The sequence below is a fragment of the Hemibagrus wyckioides genome, linkage group LG02 (assembly GCF_019097595.1).
Source record: "Hemibagrus wyckioides isolate EC202008001 linkage group LG02, SWU_Hwy_1.0, whole genome shotgun sequence".
Lineage (NCBI taxonomy): Eukaryota > Metazoa > Chordata > Actinopteri > Siluriformes > Bagridae > Hemibagrus > Hemibagrus wyckioides.
In genome coordinates this window covers 15,235,868-15,260,272 of record NC_080711.1, presented here as the reverse complement: position 1 = coordinate 15,260,272, position 24,405 = coordinate 15,235,868, and the positions used below count along the sequence as shown (strand labels likewise).

General features: G+C 38.4%; 1 protein-coding gene across 2 annotated transcripts in view; it reads left to right on the top strand.

The window, feature by feature from the left end:
* Window positions 1-24,405, top strand: part of prkcab (protein kinase C, alpha, b) — a 144,648-nt gene that overhangs the window by 79,847 nt on the left and 40,396 nt on the right. For both annotated transcript variants that reach the window (XM_058418431.1, XM_058418421.1), the window contains exons 4-5: window positions 22,468-22,579; window positions 23,881-24,009. In XM_058418431.1, the coding sequence (XP_058274414.1) occupies window positions 22,468-22,579; window positions 23,881-24,009 (241 nt within the window). The remainder of the gene's footprint in view (window positions 1-22,467; window positions 22,580-23,880; window positions 24,010-24,405) is intronic.

Here is a 24,405-nt window from a genome sequence, read left to right as displayed (position 1 = left end):
GTGTGTGTAAATGCCTAGGCTTTGCACTCTAAATGTTTTTGTGACTGTATAATGAGAAACTGCTGATGAAAACAAAACCACATGAAGCAGAGATGCACACAGTTGTGCATAGTGAATTGCAACAGTGCACCTCTACTCATGGGCATAAATGCAACCACACATCCCTGTGTGTGAGAGTGTGCGTGGTTTAACTGATGAACAATAATTAGACCTTTAGTTGCTCATCACATGGGGACGCCCCTTCTTACCCTGAACACAAGAGCATGCATAAATGAACAAACCGCACACACACGTCTCTTCGTGCACAGACACATAGACATGTGCAAGTGCTATTGGCCTTACTGCTTTCTGTTTTCCTCACAGAGTGGCTGTGGGAGTCTTTATAATCACATCAAATGGAAATTCAACCTCCATACATCTATTGGGAGGTTGAGGTTTCCCTCAATATCTGATTCAAGCAAGTGAGTGGGAGGCATTTTCAGACTTGTTTTTCTTTCTTTCACACACCAGCAACCAGGAAAACTTCAGCTCTGCTGTAGCCTGGCATGAAACAGAAATTGCAGCTATGTTGAGAGTTTACAAACTAATAAAAATTTCATCTTTGCACTTTATAACCTTGTGTCAGCGTAACCTTATGGTAAAAAAAGCCCTACTCCTAGCAGGTGGAAAAACAGTTTGTACAAGTCCACTTTGTACAGACTAACAAGAGCAGTTGCTTCTACTATATACACTATTTATTAAAGAAGGACCTGAGCGACTTTGACAAGAAACAAATTGGTGATGGTTAGACAACTGGGTCAGAGCATCTACAAAACAGCAGTTCTTGTGGAGTGTTCTAGTGGTTATTACCTACCAAAAGTGGTCCAAAGAAGGACAAGTGGTGAACCAGTCACAGGGTCATGGACACCTAAGACACCTGATGTACGTGGGGAGGGAAGACTAGCTCATGGTCCCTCAGAAGTGTTACTATAGCACAAACTGCAGAAAAGGTTAATGCTGGTTATGATAGAAAGGTGTCAGAACACACAGTGCATCACAGCTTGCTGCATATGGGGCTGCATAGCCACAGACACAGTGTCCATGCTGATCCCTGTCCACCACCAAAAGCCTGCAATGGCCATGTGAGCAACAGAACTAGACCATAGAGAAGCAGAAGGAGGTCTGGTCTAATGAATCTCATTTTCTTGTGTATCATCTGGATGACCAGGTGCATTGGTTACCTGAGAAAGAGAGGGCACCAGGATGAACTATTGGAATAAGGCAAGCTGGTGAAGACAGTATGATGTTCTGGAGAATGTTCTGCTATAAAACCTTTAACCTTGGCATTCATGTGAATATTATTTTACACATACCACCAAACTAAACATTGTTGCAGATCAAGTACACCTCTCTATGGCAACAAGATTCCCTAATAGTAGTGACCTCTTTCAGCAGGATAACTTTCTCTGCCACATTCCATAAATTGTTTAGGAATGGTTTGAGGAACATGACAAAGAGTTCAAGATGTTGACTTGACCTTCAGGTTCTCCATTTCTCAAGCCAATCATCATCTGCGGGATAAAAGTCAAATTCATGGAGGCCTCATTTTCATCTACTTTTAATGTTTTAGAGCCAGATCCCACAAAATAACTTCAGAGGTCTTGCCTTTTGTGAATTGATTAATGATTTCTTCATGTGAAATTGCATAATGGTACATACCCTACAGAGCTGTCCTGAAATTTTAGACACGTAAAGAAATGCTTTAAAACAAATATGCTTTCAAAAATAAGTAAATAAACCTTTCTTTGTTTTAAAAAAAATGCCTTACAAATGCATCAGTAGTCTCAGGTTCACATTATTTACATCATGGAGAAGTTATACTGTCACACTTTTTTCAAGGTAATTACTGACAACTTATTATTATTATTATTTTGTCTGAATGTGACTTTCTTTGATTTTTTTTTTTAATAAAGTGATGCCATAATGCAGTAATTCAGAAGTCATAAAATGAGGGTGTTGTATAAAGAGAATAAACTGTACATTTGAAATGAGTTTTTCTTACATTAGGCAGTGTAGTGAACTCTTTCCTCAACTCATGAACTCAAGTCATAGATTATTTGTAATATAACATTACCTTTTTTTAATGTTATTCAACCTACATAAATGAAGATTGCTTTTTCACTGCTACTGTGATCATGATTAAAAATTCAATTTTAAAATATTAGATAATATGTAGTGAGTGAATTTAATAGAATTAGCTGCATGCTACCTAGCTAAATTATGCCCCCAGAAAAGAAACCTATGTTGATTAATCATGGAAGAAGTTGTGTGAAAGGAGCTTGGGGTGAATCTGAATGTCAAATAACCAGAGTGTGAAAACTAAGTCAAAAGCCTTACAACACCTGATTACTCACACTCGAGTATGACTGAAAAAGAGCGGATGACTGAATTATTGTGTATTGATGTCTTCCCAGTGTGACGCCTTTGAGAGGTAAACTGCACACGTTGCGCAGACATCTCAGAGATCTAAATAAAAAACAAAAGGAACAAACCATTTAGAGGTTGTTAAAGTATAACTAACTGGAAAATTGTTTACCTGAATTTACACCACAGTGCTTTTATAGTCTTCATTATGATAGTAGTCCCAGCTTCCGGGATTATATTAATGCACTTGTTCTGTTACATTATTGTTTCTATAGTAACAGCGTACACAGAGACAGAATAAAAACTCCTAGTTACACATTTCCACTCGACTGTATACAGGTGTAGAAAGGACAGTATTTCAAATCACAGTCTCTGATGTCACCCAGATGAGGATGACTTCCCTTTTGAGTCTGCTTCCTCTCAAGGTTTCTTCCTCATATCATCTCAGGGAGTTTTTCATTGCCACAGTTGCTTTAGGCTGGCTCATTAGGAATAAATATAAATTTTGTTTTAAACTTTGTCATTTTAATTCTGAATTTTTACATTTCTGTAGAGCTGCTTTGAGACAATGTCCATTGTTAAAAGCTCCAATTTGAATTTAATTTAATTGAAAGACATGTGTAATTGTTATCTATCTATCTATCTATCTATCTATCTATCTATCTATCTATCTATCTATCTATCTATCTATCTATCTATCTATCTATCTATCTATCTGTCTGTCTGTCTGTCTGTCTGTCTGTCTGTCTGTCTATGAGCCTCCTGGTGGTACAGCAGCAGTATCCCACGCTCTCATTGCTGTGGCTGGGGTTCGATTAAACCAAGTGATCCACTGTGGCGACCTTGAAGAGATAGGGAGCAGCCGAAAGAACAATATATATATTGAAAACCTCTAACTCTAACTGACTTCCTGCATCTCACAATAATGTGTCCAACCTGCATTTGCTATCAACACCTTTCTCTTCCTGTGTTCTTTTACATTATCATGTATATCTTCCTTCAAAGAAAAGCTCCACAATGTTCCCAGCCTCCATTTGAGTGCATTTGGTACATTGTTCACTGAGCCTGGTTATCTTTTGCCAAACCGTCTTGTACATTTCCTTTCTCTTTTATGAGGCTTTCTGTGCGATGATGATTATACACTGAACTGAAATACTGAACAATACTGAAATCAAACAGCGTGTGAAATACCAACCTGACAGTATACTGTCTGAAACAATGGGGCAATCATTTCAAAAAGGAAAATAATTTTCTCCAGAGAAATGGATCAGCTTTTAATGAATATTTTTATTTGCCTCTCTTGTCTCAACCACACGCGCCATTCTATTAGCATATTCTCTTGGATAAGCTGTATGTTTACCCTGATTTATTGTGATTGGGACTGTCTGTCTACACAAACCTGCAGTGTGTGTGTGTGAGTGTGTGTGAATTTCAACCATTTCCTTGTCCTTAGAAAAGAACAGGAAACCTATCTATTCAAACTCACTTGAAATGGAAGCCTACTGAAACTGTGATCTCTTTCTGTCAGCACTTTGTAAATTTAGCTCTCAATGTGTATAATTTGTTTATTTTAGAGACAGTACTAATTTTACAGAGAACTAAATTTGTGGTTATGTTTTAAGAGTGTAATTGTATGCCTCTAATGGTGCATGGACACCACATAACCTCTGGGAAATAGTAAAAGCAACTAGAATGAATTTCTGGTATATTGACATTGTATTGGACAGTAACCCTGAGTAACCAGCATGAGCTAGTCTATAAAATATAGTTTATATTGCGGTTTAAGTCAGAAAATATGCATGGCTTCGCTTCAATTTTTGAGTGATGGGCTTAATGCAGGTAGGAACTAAAGCTGTCTGTGTAGAGTTTGTGGATGTAGTAGTTTTTCTGATTTACTGTCATAACAAGTTTACATCTCAGATGGTGAACATCTCGAATGTGCTTTAGAGAATCGTAACTGCTCACTTCACTTCAGATGACTGGTGGCGTATCGCTTTGATGGCTGCTAGTGTGAATGCAGGGTAATGCTGATAAAAATGACAAAAGAACAGCTTTGATAACACATCAGCTCATGTCTGTCTCTTAGTAACGCCTTGCAGAAGTTCAACATCTTCCTCTAGACTATCATTAGAAATAAGTTTTGAGCAAATGGGATTTCTGGTCTTTGCATAGTAATGTAACATATTTTTAACAACCGTTTAAGTCCCCAAATCTCTAGGCTCTGACATTCACTCAGCACCTACATTATGGGCAGCACAGCAGGGTATCCTACATAATGTGGGATCTTAAGAGAGCTGTGCCTTTAAGAAGAATGCCCTTAAATGTCAATGAAATGAAGCAATGCTGTAAAAATGAGTGGGCCAGATTTTCTCCAAAACCATGTGATAACCTGCTACAGAAAATGTTTACTTCAAATGATTAGTTACTAAAGGTGGTTCTGCGTGGTACTGAATGATAAAGAGTACTTATTTTTCCTGCTTGGTTTCAAAATATTGGTTTATGGTTAGGGTTGGGGTTGGAACCATTCGGGCTGCATTAATAGTTATGTAACTGAATTGTACTCAGAATGTAGTAAACCTCTGTGTGTGTGTGTTGGTTAAAGTAAACATTGATGTGAGTAAACTAGAGCGCAGCTGACCTTATCACCATGACTAATCTCTTTAGTGTACCTCATTACTGGTCTGAGATCAGCTTAAAGAGCCACAACAGCACTTGACACACAACAAGCACTTTATTAGCACTGCACTCAGGCCAGCCCCGATAGCTGCTGTGGCCAGCTTCATTTCACTTAAGCCGATTACTCCGTGTCCTGCTCTCTACTTAGCCACAGATATCCAATCGACCGAGACCATCTCTGACTTTCGGGGATTGTAAATGGATTTTAAAATGTCTTATCTGTATCTGTGTTATGAGTCTTCTGTGTGAGGGTGAGTTGTGAGTGGAGGGTAAGAGGAAATGTTATGGGGAATAAAATCAGCAGTTTTTCATGACCAGGTTTTTTTTTGTTTTTTTTTCCGTGAGAGCTTTATTTAGGAAATTTTAAAACACCAACTCCTCTATGTTCTCTATGGGTAGTAAGCACTCGTGTCATTTTGGTTGTCACTTAACTGTAACAGAGACAACAAGAAGACTTTAGCTTCCTACATGGATAATGTTTTCTCTTCTGCAAGTTTAGCAGACTTTTTTTGCAGTTGGGGTGAACAGTAAGGAGATAAAGGCACATGAAGTTCCGTTCCTTGTTGCATAAACATGTTTAGCTGCGGTGCAAGAAAATACCGACTAATGCTGTTTATTTAGCATTGAACACAGCACACAGTGGCGGCATATGGGAATAGTCACAGATCACATTAAAAAGATGTAACATGACGGTACCTGGTGGGGTGAAAAATGAGCTTGGGGAACTGAGGAGGTGTGTGTATGTGTGTGGGTGTGTGTGTGTGTGTGTGTGAGAGAGAGAATTACTGGCTATAAATAGCTCTGACAGCTTTACTGAGTACACAGTGCAATTGAGTCCTTTGGCAAGCAGCACTGATGCGAATACATATAATGTTTTGACACTTAATTCCCAAAACATTACCTTCGTTGGTAATGTTCAGGCTTTCAAAAATGAATAGATTCAAATTTGCCAGTAAAATATGGCCAAAGGCATGGACACCTGAACAATCACACCCATATGTGAAGGCTGAGTATTTCATTCTGGGTTTAAAATGAAAGGTTTGGTTAAAGAATAGGATACAGTCTCTTGGTGGTTAGCGTGTTCGTCTCATACCTTCAATATTAGGGTTTGATTCCCGGCTCTGCCCTGTGTGTTTGGAGTTGTTCATGCATGTTCTCCTTTGTGGTTTGGTGTGTGTGTGTGTGTGTGTGTGTGTGTACCCTGCAATGGGTTGGTACCCCATCCAGGGTCTCCCCTGAATCTCTGAAGATAGGCGGAAGGATAATAAATGGATTTTAAATATTTTTTGAAAAATAATGCTGGTAATACTAATGATTAGCTTTTTCTCTGACTACATTTGTAAAAATTATACATATTATACAAGGTCAAATGAATGCAAGTTTCTTCAAGCAAGTAGAGAAAGTGCACTTTTAGGCCATTTGTTTAAAGAAAGAAAAGAAAAGAAAATCACATATACACACAGAACCAATTCACTCTGCCTCCTCATTCTGGAGGCATTCTGTATGCCCAGAGATCATCCGGCAAACTGTTTCCTTTCAACTATGGTAATCACGTCGTGACTGTAGATGATTGCCAGGGTCTTAGCAAAGTTTAGGAGAGCGTCTGCAAGAAGACATTGATCTGAGAACAGAAATGGAAATATAGGCCCCTCATTACATCCTTCCACAGTAATTAATTCAATGCTCTTAGGCTAGAGAGTGTTTAGAAGAAGACTTAACTAGTAGCAGGCAGGAGATGGTATTTTAAATGACTAGCATGGCTTCATTTAGGATGTGTTTGTTCACTGTGTATTTAATGGTGGAATTTTTTTAAAGTGTGTGGCTTATAGTACCTGCAGCATTCATTTGAATGTGAAGCAACAACTCTTGAACAAAGGACGTTCTCACAAAAAAAGGTCAGGGTGCACACATTTCAGAGCTCAGATCAAGTGTGAATGGCTCAAAAATATTCAGTCATTTGCTATACTAACTGTGAACCTGGATTAAGGTTAGTCACAATCCATAAACTACACACTTTGTGTAGCACTGTGTAACAGTGTGTTGTTTTCCTTGCCAGCAGTTACAGTAGAGATGAATAATATCCAGACATGTTGTTATTGTGAACAATGTTTGTGGTTTTATTGTACATCAGAGCAATTTAAAATGTGGGCTGGAATTACAGAGGCTGGGTGCTGGGCACAGATGAGGGTGAAATGGAAAATACCAAAAAAAGTCACTGAATCAAACAACAGAGCTGCTAGCCTTTACTCATGTTGTGTAGGAGCTTTGCAGTTTAATATTGCAGGAATGCAAAATTGTGTCTAAAGTGCACCGAGTTAAAATATCTGGAGTGATTGACTGTGTGTGTGTGTGTGTGTTTAACTGATACAGTGCCTTCACATCAGTGTGTCAGGATAAATGGAGAACATTATTGTGAAGTAAAATCTAGCATTATGTGTCCAAATATCATAAAACCCATATAAAGTGTAACATCAAAACATTTTTTTAGCTCCAAATCCAGATTCCACATTCAACTTCCACATTAACACACAACATTACTTTTTCATACTTGAATTTAACACATATTTGACCTTAACACATTATATATACATCCATTTAAGCATAATTTTCCAGAAGATATCTGATAAGTAAGCAAAACATATCCAAAGCATTTTTGGATATTAATATCTGATATAATCAAATAAAAGTACTCTTTATGTCACAGTGTTTTTCACCTTTATATAACAGTGTGGAGTTAAAAGACAAACTAATTACAGAGCTTCAGCTCAGGGTTAGAGACAAATATCAGCCATGTGCTTGTTTCGCTGAACCTACATGTTTCATTGAATGCTAGAGCTAGTGCTTTTATAGCTAGATATTTCTAAAAGATGAAACAAATTAATTTGTTTAAAAGAAACTTGATGTTGTGTATCTTAAAGATACTAAATATACAGGTGAGACTATGGTGCAAAAGTATTTATACAGAAACTTTAGAATCATTATGTAGGACACTGTCTCTGTCTCTCTCTATTTCTGTCTCTCTCTCTCTCTCTCTCTCTCTCTCTGTCTCTCTCTCTCTCTGTCTCTCTCTGTCTGTCTCTCTCTCTCTGTCTGTCTCCCTCTCTGTCTCTCTCTCTCTCTCTCTCTCTCTCTCGCTCCCTCTCTCTCACTCTTCCACGATAATTATAACTGCCTATAAGCCCCACTTTTTTGTAGGACCTGTGAGCATTTGACACTGTCCATCATTATGAGCACATCATGAGGTCCATTTTGGAACGAATATATAAAAAAGATGTCAGTCGCATCAATCATGCGCACCTTAAAATAGCTGCTTTTAGCAGAAATGTGCTAGCTGTTTTTAGTGCAAGCACTCGAGTAACCCCCTTTTTTTATCATGGGGCTGTGTTGTGATGACAGTAGAAAGAGATGTCTATATATTGTACTGTAAAAGGGAAAATGGTGTTTACTGCTGAATGATGTGTCGCCTCTGAGGTGAAGACAGAACACAACAGGTCTGAAGTGTCTTTGAATACATGGATTTTTTTTTCCTTACAAGAGACGATCCATTGTAGAGTTTTTTTTTTTTTATAGAACATTCAAATGATTACTCAGGAGTTTATATGTAAAATAAGCATTTAGAAACTTTGTTTTAGTTTTTTTTTTTTTTTTTCAAGGAAACTTCTGAAGGCGCATCTCTCCATTCCTATTAAAAGTACATTTTTATGAGTACACACATTACAGAAATGCACCGAAGCTTCTGAAGCTTGTCTCCAAATCGCACAGGTCAAAAATGTTTTCGAGATACGTGAGACCATAGGACACAAAAACGAAGAAATGCTTCTGTCTTGCAAATGAAACAGCGCCTAATGGTAAATGATTCACATCTCTATTAAATCAGCCTCTGGTTCAGACTGGTGTTAAATACAGAGAAAAGAAAAGCTAAAGTCACACAGTGCAACAGGGGATCACGCGTACAGTCTGAACCTGGCAATCCTCTTTACAGCCTAAATCCTTTGTGAGAGAATGAAAAAAAAATTGGCCGGGCCCACAGTGGGAGAGCTTACACCCACACACAGCTGATCCACATCGCGTGCTGATTCACTCACTAACACAAACACACACTGCAGACAATCCCGCAAGATTATACTCTTTATTAATATTAAATTTACAGATGCAAAAAAAATTAAAAAACAAACAAACAAGGCTTTGGGGTTTTTTTCCCCTGTAGATTTAGTTTGGTTGTTTTAATAGAAATAAGATTTGATTACATTTAAATATTTAGTCTGTGACTATGAAAGGAAATTGTAATTATAGTTAGTTATTCAATAACAAATATATCATCAGTAGTCACTCTTTGTCATGCCAGAATTTGATTGCATAATATAAAGCATATACCTCACAATTTCCAGTTAAATAATTGTACAAATAACTTTTATAATAATAATAATAATCCAAATAACATTAACTTATTTAATAATTACTTTAATAACTTAAAATATAATAACTGTTTTTAATGATTAAAATGTGAGCTCTAGCAGTGAATAAATGACCTTCAGTGAACTCACAGCCCTTTCACAATAGTACCGAAGTAGTTACTTTCTTCACAACACTGACAAAACTGAATAAACACTGGCGAAAACTGAATTACAGGAAACATAAAAGAAACTTGGATGTGCAGCTTTAAACTCCTCAGTTTCCACATATTACAGTTTATGCGGTAGAAACTTCAGATGACTCCAGTGGTTCAGCGTGAGCCAGGATTCCTCAAATCGTCTACCAATCGACCACTGAGATTAATTTTAACCAGCAGGATTGCCTGTTGAGTTGGAAACCACACAAATGTCGAACTCAGAGCCTTGTAGAAATTGCTCAGAGCTGTAATTAGAGATGAGCTTCCCTCTAGGCAACTCATGAAGTCACATTGGAGGGCTGTTAAAGACCCTCGATATCAGAACCTGCTGTTTACACTACTACCTACTGGTAGACAGTGCTGCAGTATTGGGACACAGCACGGAAAAAAATGTCTCATAGAAAACCCATTACTCTGAAGAACGTCTTATTGTATGCAAAGTGACTGATTTATACCGCTACATGTCTGTCTAATGATAATTGTCAATGGCAACCACTGGCATTTCTGCTCCAGACCACCAGAGGACACTCTTACTCACTCTTACTCTTCTTGAACTTCTACTTCGGTTGTCTGCTCCATTTCCTTCCTTGATTGTTCTCATTTGCTTTGTATTGTCTCATTAGTGACTGTTTAGTTGAAGCAGCGCACATCATCAGCTTATGTTTATGCGTTCTTATGGTCACTGTTTGCACAGAGAATAGCTTTTGTTTTCATGTTTTCTACTTGTGTGTTCTTTCCCAGTCTTGGGTCTGTTTTCTGAGTTATCCCACATTAAAATATCTGGCACTTACATCTGCCTTTGCCTCCACTTCATGACATTAATCATGTGTGTTTATTCAGCTTGCAGAGCCTAAGTGTTAGGGCTCTAAATTTCATTCGTCTTTTATATAGTGGTTATAAATAAAAGGGAAAAACAAGCCTACAAACCTACCCTGTTAAAAAGAGAAGTGCTAGAGGTGCCATTGTAGGTTCCTTTGGTTTATTTGGTCATTTACCCAATGCTTTTATTTAGAATGCAGTAGTTAAAGGTGAAAAGGATTCTGGCAATCTACAAGACAAAGATCAATAAATAAAGAACACTGAACATACGGCAGGAATATACCTGGGGACAACAGTCCTTCACTAGACACCATGGACCAGTAATTTACTTCATATTCTTATCCTGGTTAGGGTCAATATGGATCCAGAATACACCCTGGATGGGAAGCCAGGCTTTCACAGAACATACAATGTCTGACTTATTCATTCCTAGGAGCAGTGTATCATAGCCAAGCCACCTACCAGCCTGTTTTTGGAGGGGAGGTCAAAGAACCTGGAGGAAACCTTTTTATCATCATACAACATCAACATAGTAAAGTTGTGTGTGGGTTAAAGATAAAAAAAAATCTTTATTGAACAAAAAATAATAATATAAAACAACAAACAAAAGGGAAAAAAAGGTCAAAATTGAGTAACACCAATGAGAATAATCCAGCTGAGCGAAAACTGGAAAAGCCAAGGTCATACACAAAAACAGTAGGAACCATAGTGGGATGAAATGTTTAGTAGTCTAGCAGTCTAGTGAAAAGTGTGCCGTTAGACAGAGGATCCTGGGAAGTGGATTTCCCAGAGGATGGGGCAAGTGACACAAGGAACTGGGATCTTCAGTGCTCCTATGATTAATTGTAGGGTTCAACTTGAAATGTTTTATAGAATAGAGTAGCCTCTGTTGTAGGATTTTACATAGAAATGTCTTCCAAGCTCTTTGTGGATGCCAGATGGAAGCTAGTAAAATAATTTTCTTATTTATTTATTTATTTATTTATTTATTTATTTATTTATTTATTTATTTATTAATTATTTAAATTATTTTCTCTGTCTCTTCAGAAAACCAAGCAAAAAATAATAAATAAAAATAAAAAAAAATAGAAGAAAAGTCATTTATGAATATTTTTATACTCCTATTCCAGTCATAATACTCTTTCTTTTATAGTATTCTTTCTTTCATTCTGCAAATATGCAGCGTACACAGGAATTCAATACAGGACCACAACAGCTATGACATGTTCCATATGCGTAAATGACACTTGACTATCGAGCTATAGACTATAGAGACCACAGAGAACAGTACACATGAAGGGGCAATACCTAAACAAAATGCTCAGAAAAACCCACTTCACCCACTCTGCTGTAGTCAATGGGAAATTTCCTTTGCATCATTATTCCCACACTATTAGCCTGTATCTTGAAACCTAGCACTAAAATAAACAAGAGAGAGCTTTTATGTCTTCTGTGCACACACTGCAACAGCAGGCAGGCTTTGAAGGATTCTGGAAACTGCCAGCTCTTAATAAGATGCTAATTTATTTTACATGTGACAGATGGTGTATCCTATGTGTGAAATGATGTATAATCATTTCATTTTGATTATTGGGAATGGGAATGGGTGTTTGGTTTGGAGAGTATGATGTTGACAGTGTCAGAATGTATTAATGGCACAAGCTGTAAATATAACAGAGAAATTAAATATACACAGTAAGTCGAAATCGCTGTTTGTCGTAAAGGAAGCGGATATGCTTGTTTATGTTATGAGTGATCCGTGCTTGCCCTTCTTTTGGAATATTAAACCACCCCTCCCATTCCGTCCCATCACATCCCATCCCGCTCCCCGTGAACCGCTTACAGCTCCAATGGTAGTGTGTCTCCAAACAGTCGCCATGGCAACATCGTTGCTGGGAGCGCACTGTTGTCTGCTCCCACACGGTGATCGCAACTTGGAGGGAAACATGCCTTTGCGCTAAATGTGTGACTGGTGTGCTAAATCCTAGTGGCCTTAGTGTGACATGTTCAAACCTGTGTGTCACTCTCTGTGACATTGTAATCTTTCATCTAGCATTTTGTAGCAAGTTTTGGCATAAAAATCACATGGAGATAGCGTCCACAGGAACAGAGGAGCACAAATCAAATAATCCCTGCGAAACCTCCATCAGAGCACTGGTTGTGATTCATCATTCACATGACCACACAGTCACAGAACAGCAATCTTTATGAAAAGTGCATGGCAGAATAGATCTGAGGGTGGAATTAAAAAATGAATACAGAGTAAAGACCTGGATTGGTGACTTTTACATCCAGGAAAACAAATTTAAACAGTAAAACATGCTGAGATGTAAAATTATACAGACATCCAAAGGTGGCATGATGGTACATCAGGTAGCCCTGTTATCTCACAGCTTCAGGATCTGCGGTTGGCTCCTGAGCTCGGTTTGCTCTCTGTGTGGAGTTTCACACGTATCTCCCAGCATCTGCGTTGGGGTTCTCTGGATTCTCCATTTTCTTCCCACAAACATACTAGGTAGGTGGATTGGCTGTGCTAAATTATATGTGTACAGTGGCCTTAAATGAACTGGGATGATCTCATCAAGGGTTGTTTGTGCCCAATGTTTCTGGGATCAGCTGTAGATTTTCATAAAATAAACCCAGTGCTAAAGACGTAAGATTTTATCGTAAAGGGGAATTCTTTACTGATCAATGACTTCTATGATCAAATAAATTCTCCTAAAATATAAGAGTTTAATATCCAATAAAGTGTAAGAAAAATATCGGTTGAGAACTAGAACACGATGCAAGCTTGTGATTCCTCAGCAGGTATCTCTCATTGTTGTATATATTTAACTGTTATGACTGAGCAGGCTGATTCTCTCTGCTGTGCCTGTCATTCCTCCAGAGTTTTGTGCATTTCTAACATATTACAACTGACATTAAAATCCATGTCAGTGATTGTTTTTTTCAGCATGGTAGTGAAAATGGCAAGGAAGCTAAAATATACACTTAGCATCAGTTGTATACTCAAAGCAATATATTTCCATATACTCCATATGCGTGCTTATTGGTAATAATTAGAGTAAAACAATTCATATGATACAGTATGTTACATAGGTTCATGGGTAGGGTTTGAGGTTGGGGTTTGTATTTTGTTTTCTATATCATTTGTAAGATGTCGAACAAAATCCAAACACAGTGTCTCAAATTCATATTCATGTTCTTTAGTAAAATATTTATGCTAGTTGCCATGGTAACATTCCAACAGGCTTATGCATTGTAGTAGGCTATCAGGAGCATTGATATAGTACTCTGGTCTACTTTTGTTGTGTCTCAATATGAGTTCTTGGAATGACTGTATTTCTTGTGGCCGTGGTATACGAGTTCAAATCAAAGCATCTGATTTATTTAGCAAATGATACAAAACTACTAACTACTGAATATATGACATATGCTATATACGTGTTGTTGGTTTATATTATAATGTGACATACTGTAATGTGTCTGCCCAATGCTGTAAATGTAAATGTTGTTGAAAATGGGCCAACGAATGGTCCAGTACAGCTTCTTACATTTGCTTATTGTGAGATGACGGTAAGAGAGTTGAATATTTAGCTGTCACATTTTACTGTGCCAGTCACTGATGTACTGGGCACTAGAATAGACAGAGAAAAAAAAGGAAGTAAAAAGAAATTAAAAGTAGGGATGTTTGCATGGTAATTGCTTCCTAATTTATATTTTGTGGCAAAATATTACAGTCCCATCAAATCCCAATGTTTTGAAGTAAAAAAAAAAATAAGAGAGAGAAAACGAGAGCAAATGACACACGCAATTATTAAAACTAGTCATTAGCCTCTGTTTAAATATTTTTTGTACCATTGTGAGAGAGAGAGTCCAGACAGGAAGATTTTCTGAAATTGTTTTTAGATGCCAGGTGGGCATTCAGACAAATTATCATTGAGTTTTCAAAGTAAGGCATCCATCTAGAAGGATCCGCTATGGAAAAAGCCAAGTACATCACATGAAGCACATAGTTCCTTTTCGCTGAACCTATACACATTGATGTTACTGAATAGCCGAAGCTAGATGTGTGATGATGAACATAAATAAAAGTCGTTTGTTAGATACAGAGTCAGACTGTTTTGATATTGTACAATTTAATGCACATTTACAGAGATACTGTAATTACACAATAGCAACTTATTAGTGCAGGATTGTCCTACAGAAGGTGATCATCTCTGCAAATGGTCAGTGTAGGTGCAGGGTTTCATTCTAACCATGCAGAAGCTACACCTTAATGAATAGAAACATGAGAGCAATTGATTCAGGAGGTGGAATCAGGTGTGGCTCTTTCTTGATTAGAATGAAAACCTTCACTCACACCAGCAATGAATTGAAACGAGTTGCCTGAAGGTGCGGTGGGGAGAACTGCCACCTCATCTCAGCTCCAGGGTCCTTGGTTCAATTGTGATTTTTTTAGATGTTTTCCACAAGCTCATGTGGGGTTCTTTCTGGTTCTTTGGTTTCATTCCACTGTTCAAAAACATGCAGATAGTTGAAGTGGTGGTGTGAAATTACCCCTAGGTGTGAACGAGGATGTGAATGTGTATGTGCATGGTGCTCTATGATGGACTGCTGACCCACTGGGGAAGAATTCTCACACCACATCCCTGACCAGTATAAAGTGTTTACTGACGATGAATGAATGAATGAATGAACTTATAAGATATGCAGACATAAAGCAGCTTATAAGAGACTTGCCTTCAAAGTTCTGAGGTTGTCCTTCTGAGTGATCTGTGTCTGCAGTGTGTTTCTTTAAATAGCCTAATCCTCCATAAAAAATTATTTTAAAAATAAAACCTCTACCGCCTGTTTTTTTTTTTTTTTTACAGGGGATGGTAATCTTTTTGGAAGCTATCTGTATTAGGGGTGCAGGGACAGGTGGCTCAGGAGCAGGAGGTCTCTGCTGACGCATCACTCGCTGGTTAACTTTTTATAGCACAGATCAGGACTGTGACTCTGCAGGTGCTGGCTGTAGGTCAGCTCCTGTATGTTTAGGAAAGAACTAGCACTTCCAAAAATACATTTGGTTTTATAGTGTGTTTCTGTCATCTAGAGGTTAATCGGAGCAGGTGTGTTGCTCGTTTTAACGAACAATCTTTGTGGATGATATATTACATAAGGAACTCTTTGCCTTATTTTGTCATGAAATAATTACTCCAGATATCTCTGCATTACTGGATTCATGAAGTTACCTAAGCTTCTTAAATGGTCTAGTTAAAGTGCTTCATGCACTGTATGTAATGTATGCAGAGGTGTTTATATGAACAAGCACTTCTATAATCATACACTGAAAAAAAAAAGATTTAACTACATTTTTTTTTTAAAAATGACATTTTTACAGACCGGAGCAAAACATAATGAGAAAGAATGCACAGAGAGAATGGGCAAGAGTTTGCAAAGGCATGAGACAAATTCATATTCAAATTTCGTTTGTCACACATGCAATCACACACAGTACAACATGTACTGCGATGCTTTTTATGACTGTCCTCATTAAAAAACAGAGTTGGATAAAGAAATAGTCAATAATGGAATTAAAAGTAAAATTAAAATAAAGTAGAATAATAAGGAAAGTGGAGTTTGCTGTGCAATAAATTAAATTTAGTGTGCAAATAGCTAATAGAAAATATTGGATGTGAATGCAGTGACTGATATGAAATGAATATGAAAGTAGTTCATATACAATAGAATATATTGTTATAAAGCGCAAAATGTGTGCAGTGTGTAGCAGTTTTTGGTGCAATTTTGCAAACAGTGCTGTGCTGAGGAACTGGGTGTTATGAGACAAGTCCAGAACAGTCCAAGCTCTAGGTGTTCACCTGGTTGAGGGCCCAGATGTCCTTCAGGAAGAAGCTTCTCCTCATTCTCTGCGTGTGTGTGCCTTCAAGGAATGTTAGTGCTTCCTTGACCACAGAGAGAAGAGTCTACTGTTGGGATAACAACACAATCAGCATAGGAGTATTTATAAGACTCCGTAGTGAATCTAAAAGAAGCGAGGGAGGTTCCAGTGCTGGAACAGGAAATATCCGATCCAGATATGTTTCATTATTGATCATTTGCTAACAGTTAACCATCATCCAGCAATGCACTGAAAAAAAAGTTCTGTTAAATGCTTCATTTAATGTCTACAAAAAAATATGTATTGTGACTGAAAAAGGGTACAATATGTGGACGCCTAACCATCACACCCATATGAACCCAAGCCAAAATCATGGGCATTACCATGGAGTTGGTATCGTCCTTTGTTGTTATATAATAACCTCCAGCAAGCTCAGGTGATGTGTAATGAGAAGGCCTGGAGTTCAGTCAGCTTTCCAAATCATCCCAAAGTACAGTGGGGTTGAGGTCAGGGCTCTGTGCAGGACACTCGAGGTTTTTTTTTTTTTTTTTTACATCATCTTTTGCAACCATTGATTATGTTTTCATGTTGACTGACTTAGCCTTGACTTTTCCGTGTTGTTTGACCTATCCGTGTCTCACGTTTTTGAGTTTCTTATTAAAGATCACGTTTAACTGCAGCTGCATCCACCTCAGTGAGTGTTTTGCGACAAATAACATGACAATATAAATGAAGTCATTACTGTCATTACTACAGGACAACCTGCATTATATACAGTATACCATGCCTTTTCCTTCAATCTTCCCCTTAGTCGTTATTCTCTCTCTCTCTCTCTCTCTCTCTCTCTCTCTCTCTCCCCATTTAATTTTTTTTTCTATTTAATATCAGTTCTGCTTCTCTGGTATAACGTTTTTTGTGAGTCATAGCTTGGGAAGAAAGAGAAAAAAATAACAACATAAGAATAATAGAAAATAAAAGGGGAACAGGAGAAGAGGAGGAAGCAAGAGATATGAAGATGCTGCAATAAAGGGGATGTGGAGGTGGGGAATGAAGTACGTGGGAGGGATAGAGGGAGCGAGAGGGTATAAGTGAGTTAATGGTGGATGGTGAGAACAGCAGAGGAGAATGGAGATGATTCCAAGGAGGGGGAGATGGGTAATAGGCACCTGATGGTCACTGGCAGTGTGTGTGTCGTTGTTTTTGCCAGGAGAAATTAGCATTTCCTGAGTCTCATCCTCAGAAATGAGAGAGCGAGACAAATATTTGTCTAGATGGAATAAATGAATAATTATAAAAAAAAGATAGTAATCCATTCTCTTTTTTATATATGAGTTATTGGTCTGATATAAAGGAATAAGAAGCATAGACAGAAATGAACAGGTCAGGATTTTAATTTTTGATGAAGTAGTGTGCAAGATAATGACAGAGAGAAATACATCCGTGCCACTTTCTATTCTCTCTCTCTCTCTCTCTCTCTCTCTCTCTCTCTCTCTCTCTCTCTCTCTCTCTCTCTCGTTCCTGGCACAACATGGGCTTGTTGTAGGCAACTAAAATAAAGAGGAATCCAAACGCTATTTTAAAATGCCAACGTTCTAATTAGAGCTTTCCGGAATTCTCTGCTGGTGACTCACACCACGCCGATCACAGTCAGCTCAGCGCTGTGGCTTTCCTCGAAGGCTGCCCTGGCAGGAGCCTCATTTAGTAGCATTTTAAAAGCCAGCGTCTTGTGGTTTTTCTTCTGCCTCTCTGCAATAGCTGGAGTCATTCGGCACAAACTAGACTTTGTAATGACATGATGACATGCTGTTACGGTTGACTCGGTTATTAATTAGGGTTTATTAATGGACTTAAGATTTTTTTTTGTGTCATAATGTACCCATCAGTGCATGAGGAGCATCTTAAATCACATATCCGTGCACTATTCTATGCTATTTTGTATTAAAAAAGAACCAAGTGTGGAATGTCGGACGCTTCGTGCACTCAATACTCGCAGCTTTGCTTACGTAGCAAAAGAGGGGGCGGGGCTAGCAGGCACTGACCCTGACAACACTTTGGTTTAGTGGTTAGCCCTGTTGCATCATAGCAAGAAGGTCCTGGGTTTGAACAGGCAGAGGCCTTTCTGTGTGGAGTTTGCATGTTCTCCCTGTGCCTGCGTGGGTTTACTCCGGGTACTCCGGTTTCCTCCCACAGTCCAAAAACATGTACATTAGGTTGACTGATCTAAAATTGCCCGTAGGAGTGAGTGTGTGTGGTTGTCTATATGTGGCCCTCTGATGCACTGGCAACCTGTCCAGGGTATACCCCTGCCTTTCACCCAATGTGTGCTGGGATAGGCTCCAGCAGATCCCCTTGACCCTAATTAGGAATAAAGCTGGTATAGATGATGAATGATGAATGAATGTATTCTGCTTCAGCTAGCAGCGTCGCATTACATATGTTTAATATCGACTAGGAAATGGCTTATACTTCCAGATAGTAAAAAACCTTAGTATCCCATTTGAGATGATACAACCCTTCTAAAATTCATACACTTGACCCTAGAGTACATAGTGTTTGTGCGTATTGTGTAATAAGTCATTTGGGACACAACACAACCATGGCTTCTCAACACTCAGTGTCATCTCTAGACGTGTACTTCCTGATTTGCATCCTGGGAACCTGCAAATTTTGAACAGAACTACAGCCACTTTAATAGATTTTGGTGATGTATGAACTGCTAGTAATTGCTTATTCATGATGCACATTCCCAGTGATTGTAGGCCTTAGGACTGACAATTCAGCAATGACTCAAAATGACAAATTCTGCCAAAACACAGAGATGCAAGCCTGCGCTGTCTAATCCGTGACAGATAACATTGTGAAAGTCAGATTTCTTCTGGATTCTTTGAGCATGACATTGCAAAATAGCAATTTAACATCTTCTCAGTAAGAGGATTTAATTCCTGGGTGCCCCTAGAACAAGTCTCAGTGTTAAATCGCAAAAACATTCACGTATGCAGGTAGTGATGGTGCTTTAATGATCCAGGATCCTGTTCTCCCTGTACATGAACACTGGTTTCCTTTCACCGTTTGAAGAATGCCACTGGTCACTTTAAATTGCCCCCAGACAATATATATATATATATATGTAATACCTTCAAAAAATAACATTCATACAGTACCAGTGCCACTTTCCCAGAAGTTTGTCATCCCTCTTATTCCTCTAACCCATGAGATTACAGAAAATCAGTTTTACACACACAGCAGCGGTCCTTTACTGTGCTACCACAGCACATTTTAAACTCTCAGATTAGACAAATTAGATAAAATGAAGATAAATGCCTTATTTGGAGGTCACTTTGCTATTAAATCAAGGCAATGTGCTGGGTGTGAGTTTCCAGACCTTTTTTACTATAAAAGAAGGGCAAACCTTTCATCACTCCATGAAAGGGTCCAGAAGGATTTTCAGTGATGTTTACGACCAAATGTGGACCTCAACTATAACACTTGAAGTTCTGTGTGGTTCCTTGTAATAAGAGAAGACTGGAAATAACTGTTGCCTTGAAACTCTCAGATGATCAAGCAATATGACGGTTGATGAACACATATTTATGTTATGAAACACTGTTTTTTGTAGCATCTACAAGACTATTTGTATTTAAAGTGCTCTTACAGAGACTACTTTTTGGGTGGTATTACGTATATAAATATATCATTTATATTATATAGTTAATATATTAATATCATTAGTTACTACATTAATTACCATTAATTAAACCAAGACTACTATTAATAATAATAATATTTTATATTATTTTATATATTGTTTTAAATATTAATTCATTTATATAATTTATATATTATTTTACTATTATACTATTTTAATAATAGATTATTTCAATGACTAGTATTGATATGTAAACAGTCACAGCCTTAAAATCATCTAAAAATTGTAAGTTACCAGTACTTCCAGATTCTCTAATATCTCATTCTAAGACTATTTCTTTTTAGTGTGAAGGATGTAATTTGAAATTTTGTCATACAGTCACATACACTATATTGCCAAAAGTATTCGCTCACCTGCCTTGACTCGCATATGAACTTAAGTGACATCCCATTCCTAATCCATAGGGTTCAATATGACGTTGGTCCACCCTTTGCAGCTATAACAGCTTCAACTCTTCTGGGAAGGCTGTCCACAAGGTTTAGGAGTGTGTTTATGGGAATTTTTGACCATTCTTCCAGAAGCGCATTTGTGAGGTCACACCCTGATGTTGGACGAGAAGGCCTGGCTCTCAGTCTCCGCTCTAATTCATCCCAAAGGTGTTCTATCGGGTTGAGGTCAGGACTCTGTGCAGGCCAGTCAAGTTCATCCACACCAGACTCTGTCATCCATGTCTTTATGGACCTTGCTTTGTGCACTGGTGCACAGTCATGTTGGAAGAGGAAGGGGCCAGCTCCAAACTGTTCCCACAAAGTTGGGAGCATGGAATTGTCCAAAATGTCTTGGTATGCTGAAGCATTCAGAGTTCCTTTCACTGGAACTAAGGGGCCAAGCCCAGCTCCTGAAAAACAATCCCACACCATAATCACCCCTCCACCAAACTTTACACTTGGCACAATGCAGTCAGACAAGTACCGTTCTCCTGGCAACCACCAAACCCAGACTCGTCCATCAGATTGCCAGATGGAGAAGCGTGATTCGTCACTCCAGAGAACGTGTCTCCACTGCTCTAGAGTCCAGTGGCGGTGTGCTTTACACCACTGCATCCGACGCTTTGCATTGCACTTGGTGATGTATGGCTTGGATGCAGCTGCTCGGCCATGGAAACCCATTCCATGAAGCTCTCTGCACACTGTTCTTGAGCTAATCTGAAGGCCACATGAAGTTTGGAGGTCTGTAGCGATTGACTCTGCAGAAAGTTGGCGACCTCTTTGCACTATGCACCTCAGCATCCGCTGACCCCGCTCCGTCAGTTTACGTGGCCTACCACTTCGTGGCTGAGTTGCTGTCGTTCCCAAACACTTCCACGTTCTTATAATACAGCTGACAGTTGACTGTGGAATATTTAGGAGCGAGGAAATTTCACGACTGGATTTGTTGCACAGGTGGCATCCTATCACAGTTCCACGCTGGAATTCACTGAGCTCCTGAGAGCGACCCATTCTTTCACAAATGTTTGTAAAAACAGTCTGCATGCCTAGGTGCTTGATTTTATACACCTGTGGCCATGGAAGTGATTGGAACACCTGATTCTGATTATTTGGATGGGTGAGCGAATACTTTTGGCAATATAGTGTATGTGGGTCCATTCAGGATAGAAACACTTAGAGACCCTGGCGCCGGCTTTGAAATGCTGTTGTGGTGGTCAGTTTTTCATGATTGAACATTTGAACAAATTACGCTGATTTCTTATTAAGTTGCTCAAAAGCTCCTGGTTACACATTTCCACTTGACTGTATACAGGTGTAGAAAGGACATTATTTATAATGACAGTCTCTGTTGTCACCCAGATGAGGATGAGTTCCATTTTGAGTCTGCTTCCTCTCAAGGTTTCTTCCTCATATCATCTCATGGAGTTTTTCCTTGCAGCTATTGCCTATAGGCTTGCTTATTATGGAGAAATCGAAATTAAAATTTGTCATTTTTATTCTGAATTTTTATATTTCTGTAAAGCTGTTATAAGACTATCTCCATTGTTAAAAGCACTATACAAATAAAATTGAATTTAATATACTGATAGACTTATTTATATTATATATATATAATTTTCTTATATGTTTTTTTATTGTATTTAAGAACAAATATTCGGCCTTAATTCTCCAATTTCTTGCCTTATATATACTGTAAAAGATCAAATATTTCCAGTTAAGTGCAAGGGAAAACTTTTTAAAGTCTGTATAAGTCTGTTTATGCATATACAGAACATACAGTACAGTATTCCAGTGAATTGTTCCAACTGGATCTAACTCAGTATAATAAAAGTAAATTTCATTATCTATAAAAAAAAAAAAAAAAAAAAAAAAAGGAAAATGGAAAGTTCAACCTTGTATCTGCTGATAAATGGCACTAATCCTTATTACTTTGCCTTCCCAGGATCCAAGAAGCAAGCACAAATTCAAGATTCATACCTACGGCAGCCCGACCTTCTGTGATCACTGTGGCTCGCTGCTGTATGGACTCATCCACCAGGGGATGAAATGTGACAGTGAGTATCTTTGAGCCACTCTGTGAAACACCTCACACCACATCATGTCCAGATCTCTAAATCCATGTGCAGTAACATTAAAAAGCAGCAGCGTGGCAGTGGAAAGCTAAGCTATGTCTCTGTCTGTGATCGATGTGAGATTCTAGCTCCAATGTATAATGCCTGGGTTTCTAATGCATAAGTTATCTACAGACTGCAACCTCCTCTAGCAGTTCCTTCAATCTTTATTGTCTGGCAGCAGCCATCTGTTTTCAGTTCAGCCATGCATGTTTGTAAAAAAAAGTGCACTTATTTCAACACAAGTACGAGGTCTGTCCGGAAAGTATCCAGCCATGTAATGTGAAGTAGAGACATTTATTGTACAAGATACAAGATACAAGCAACACTGTACATAGGACAATGAGCCCTCGCCTATCTTTGTTGACTGTTTGTTGCAGGCCTTTCAGAACGTGGATCACTTTCAACAGATTCCCGACCATCTTTGCAGCAATTGGGTTACACTTTTGTTCACGTTGCACTCATCCGAAAACCTTCCAAATCATCCAGATAGTTTCCACAGAGGAATGTTCAAGCTTAATGCAAAATTGGATGTAGATTTGTTGCTCTACTCAATCAGTCATTTTAAATTCAAGGTCCACACAGCACACATATGCTCACTTAACGGAGTCTAGCAGCCCACTGAGTAGTACACTGAAGCTGGACACAATGGCTAGACTTTTGCCAGACGGACCATGTATTTTGATACACAAAGGCAATTGTAAACTATTCCTCTTTTCTGTTCTATCCAGCTTGTGGTCTTTATAGTAATCAGTCAAGCTGGAGCCCATAGTGTTGAAATGCAATCTCTGGTAAGAAAAGTTGATTCATTTCCTCAGACAGTAGTGATGGCTACAAGGCAGATCAGAGGTTTATATTAAATCCAGTGTCAGCATTTTGTAGCAGTCGCTTTCCGCAGTTTTTCTTTCTCTTTTTAAAAGAGGGTCTGTTCTTTAATGAAGTGAATTATATAATCAATGGCAGGTTCTTGTGGTATACGAGGATAACACTTGTTATATGTGCTGCTATAGGAAAATGGCATTGATTATTGAGTTTGCAGTGTGTGTGTGTGTGTGTGTGCGTGTGTGTGTGTGTGTGCGTGTGTGTGTGTGTGTGTTCATGTGTGTGTGCGTGTGTGTGTGTGTGTGTATTGTCTTCATACTAGGTAACTCAACTAACTATACCATAAGGATACCTTCTTCCCTTATATTTTATTTATACTCTCTCTCTCTCTCTCTCTCTCTCTCTCTCTCTCTCTCTCTCAGCATGCGACATGAATGTACATAAGCAGTGTGTGATGAATGTGCCAAGCCTGTGCGGAACAGACCACACCGAGCGCAGAGGACGCATCTTCCTCAAGATTGAGGTCAGCGGAGACAAACTTCACGTGACAGGTGGGCATCCCACAATGCATCTGCAACTGTGAGTGCTAGTGGCAAAAGTCAGAGGACTCGGATTATGTCTTTTTGATTACACAGCGTCTCGAAATTGTGTTGTGTCGTCTCTGGCTGTTTCTGTCAAGAATTGTTCATCAAAGCCATACTGAGAGCTGTGTAAAAGAAAACATTAAATTATTACATTTTTAAAAAAAAATGACAGCTATATTTTACATGTAATGACTGTGAAAACAGACAGGAAGTGAAGTTTGAATTGAATTGTTCAATTGGAAAGACATAGAATATTTTGTGCATGCATTTGGATATACATGAAAAGGGACACCACACACACACACACACATTCCTAATACTATCGGAAATTTAGAGTAGCCAGTACACATTTTTGGGAAGTGG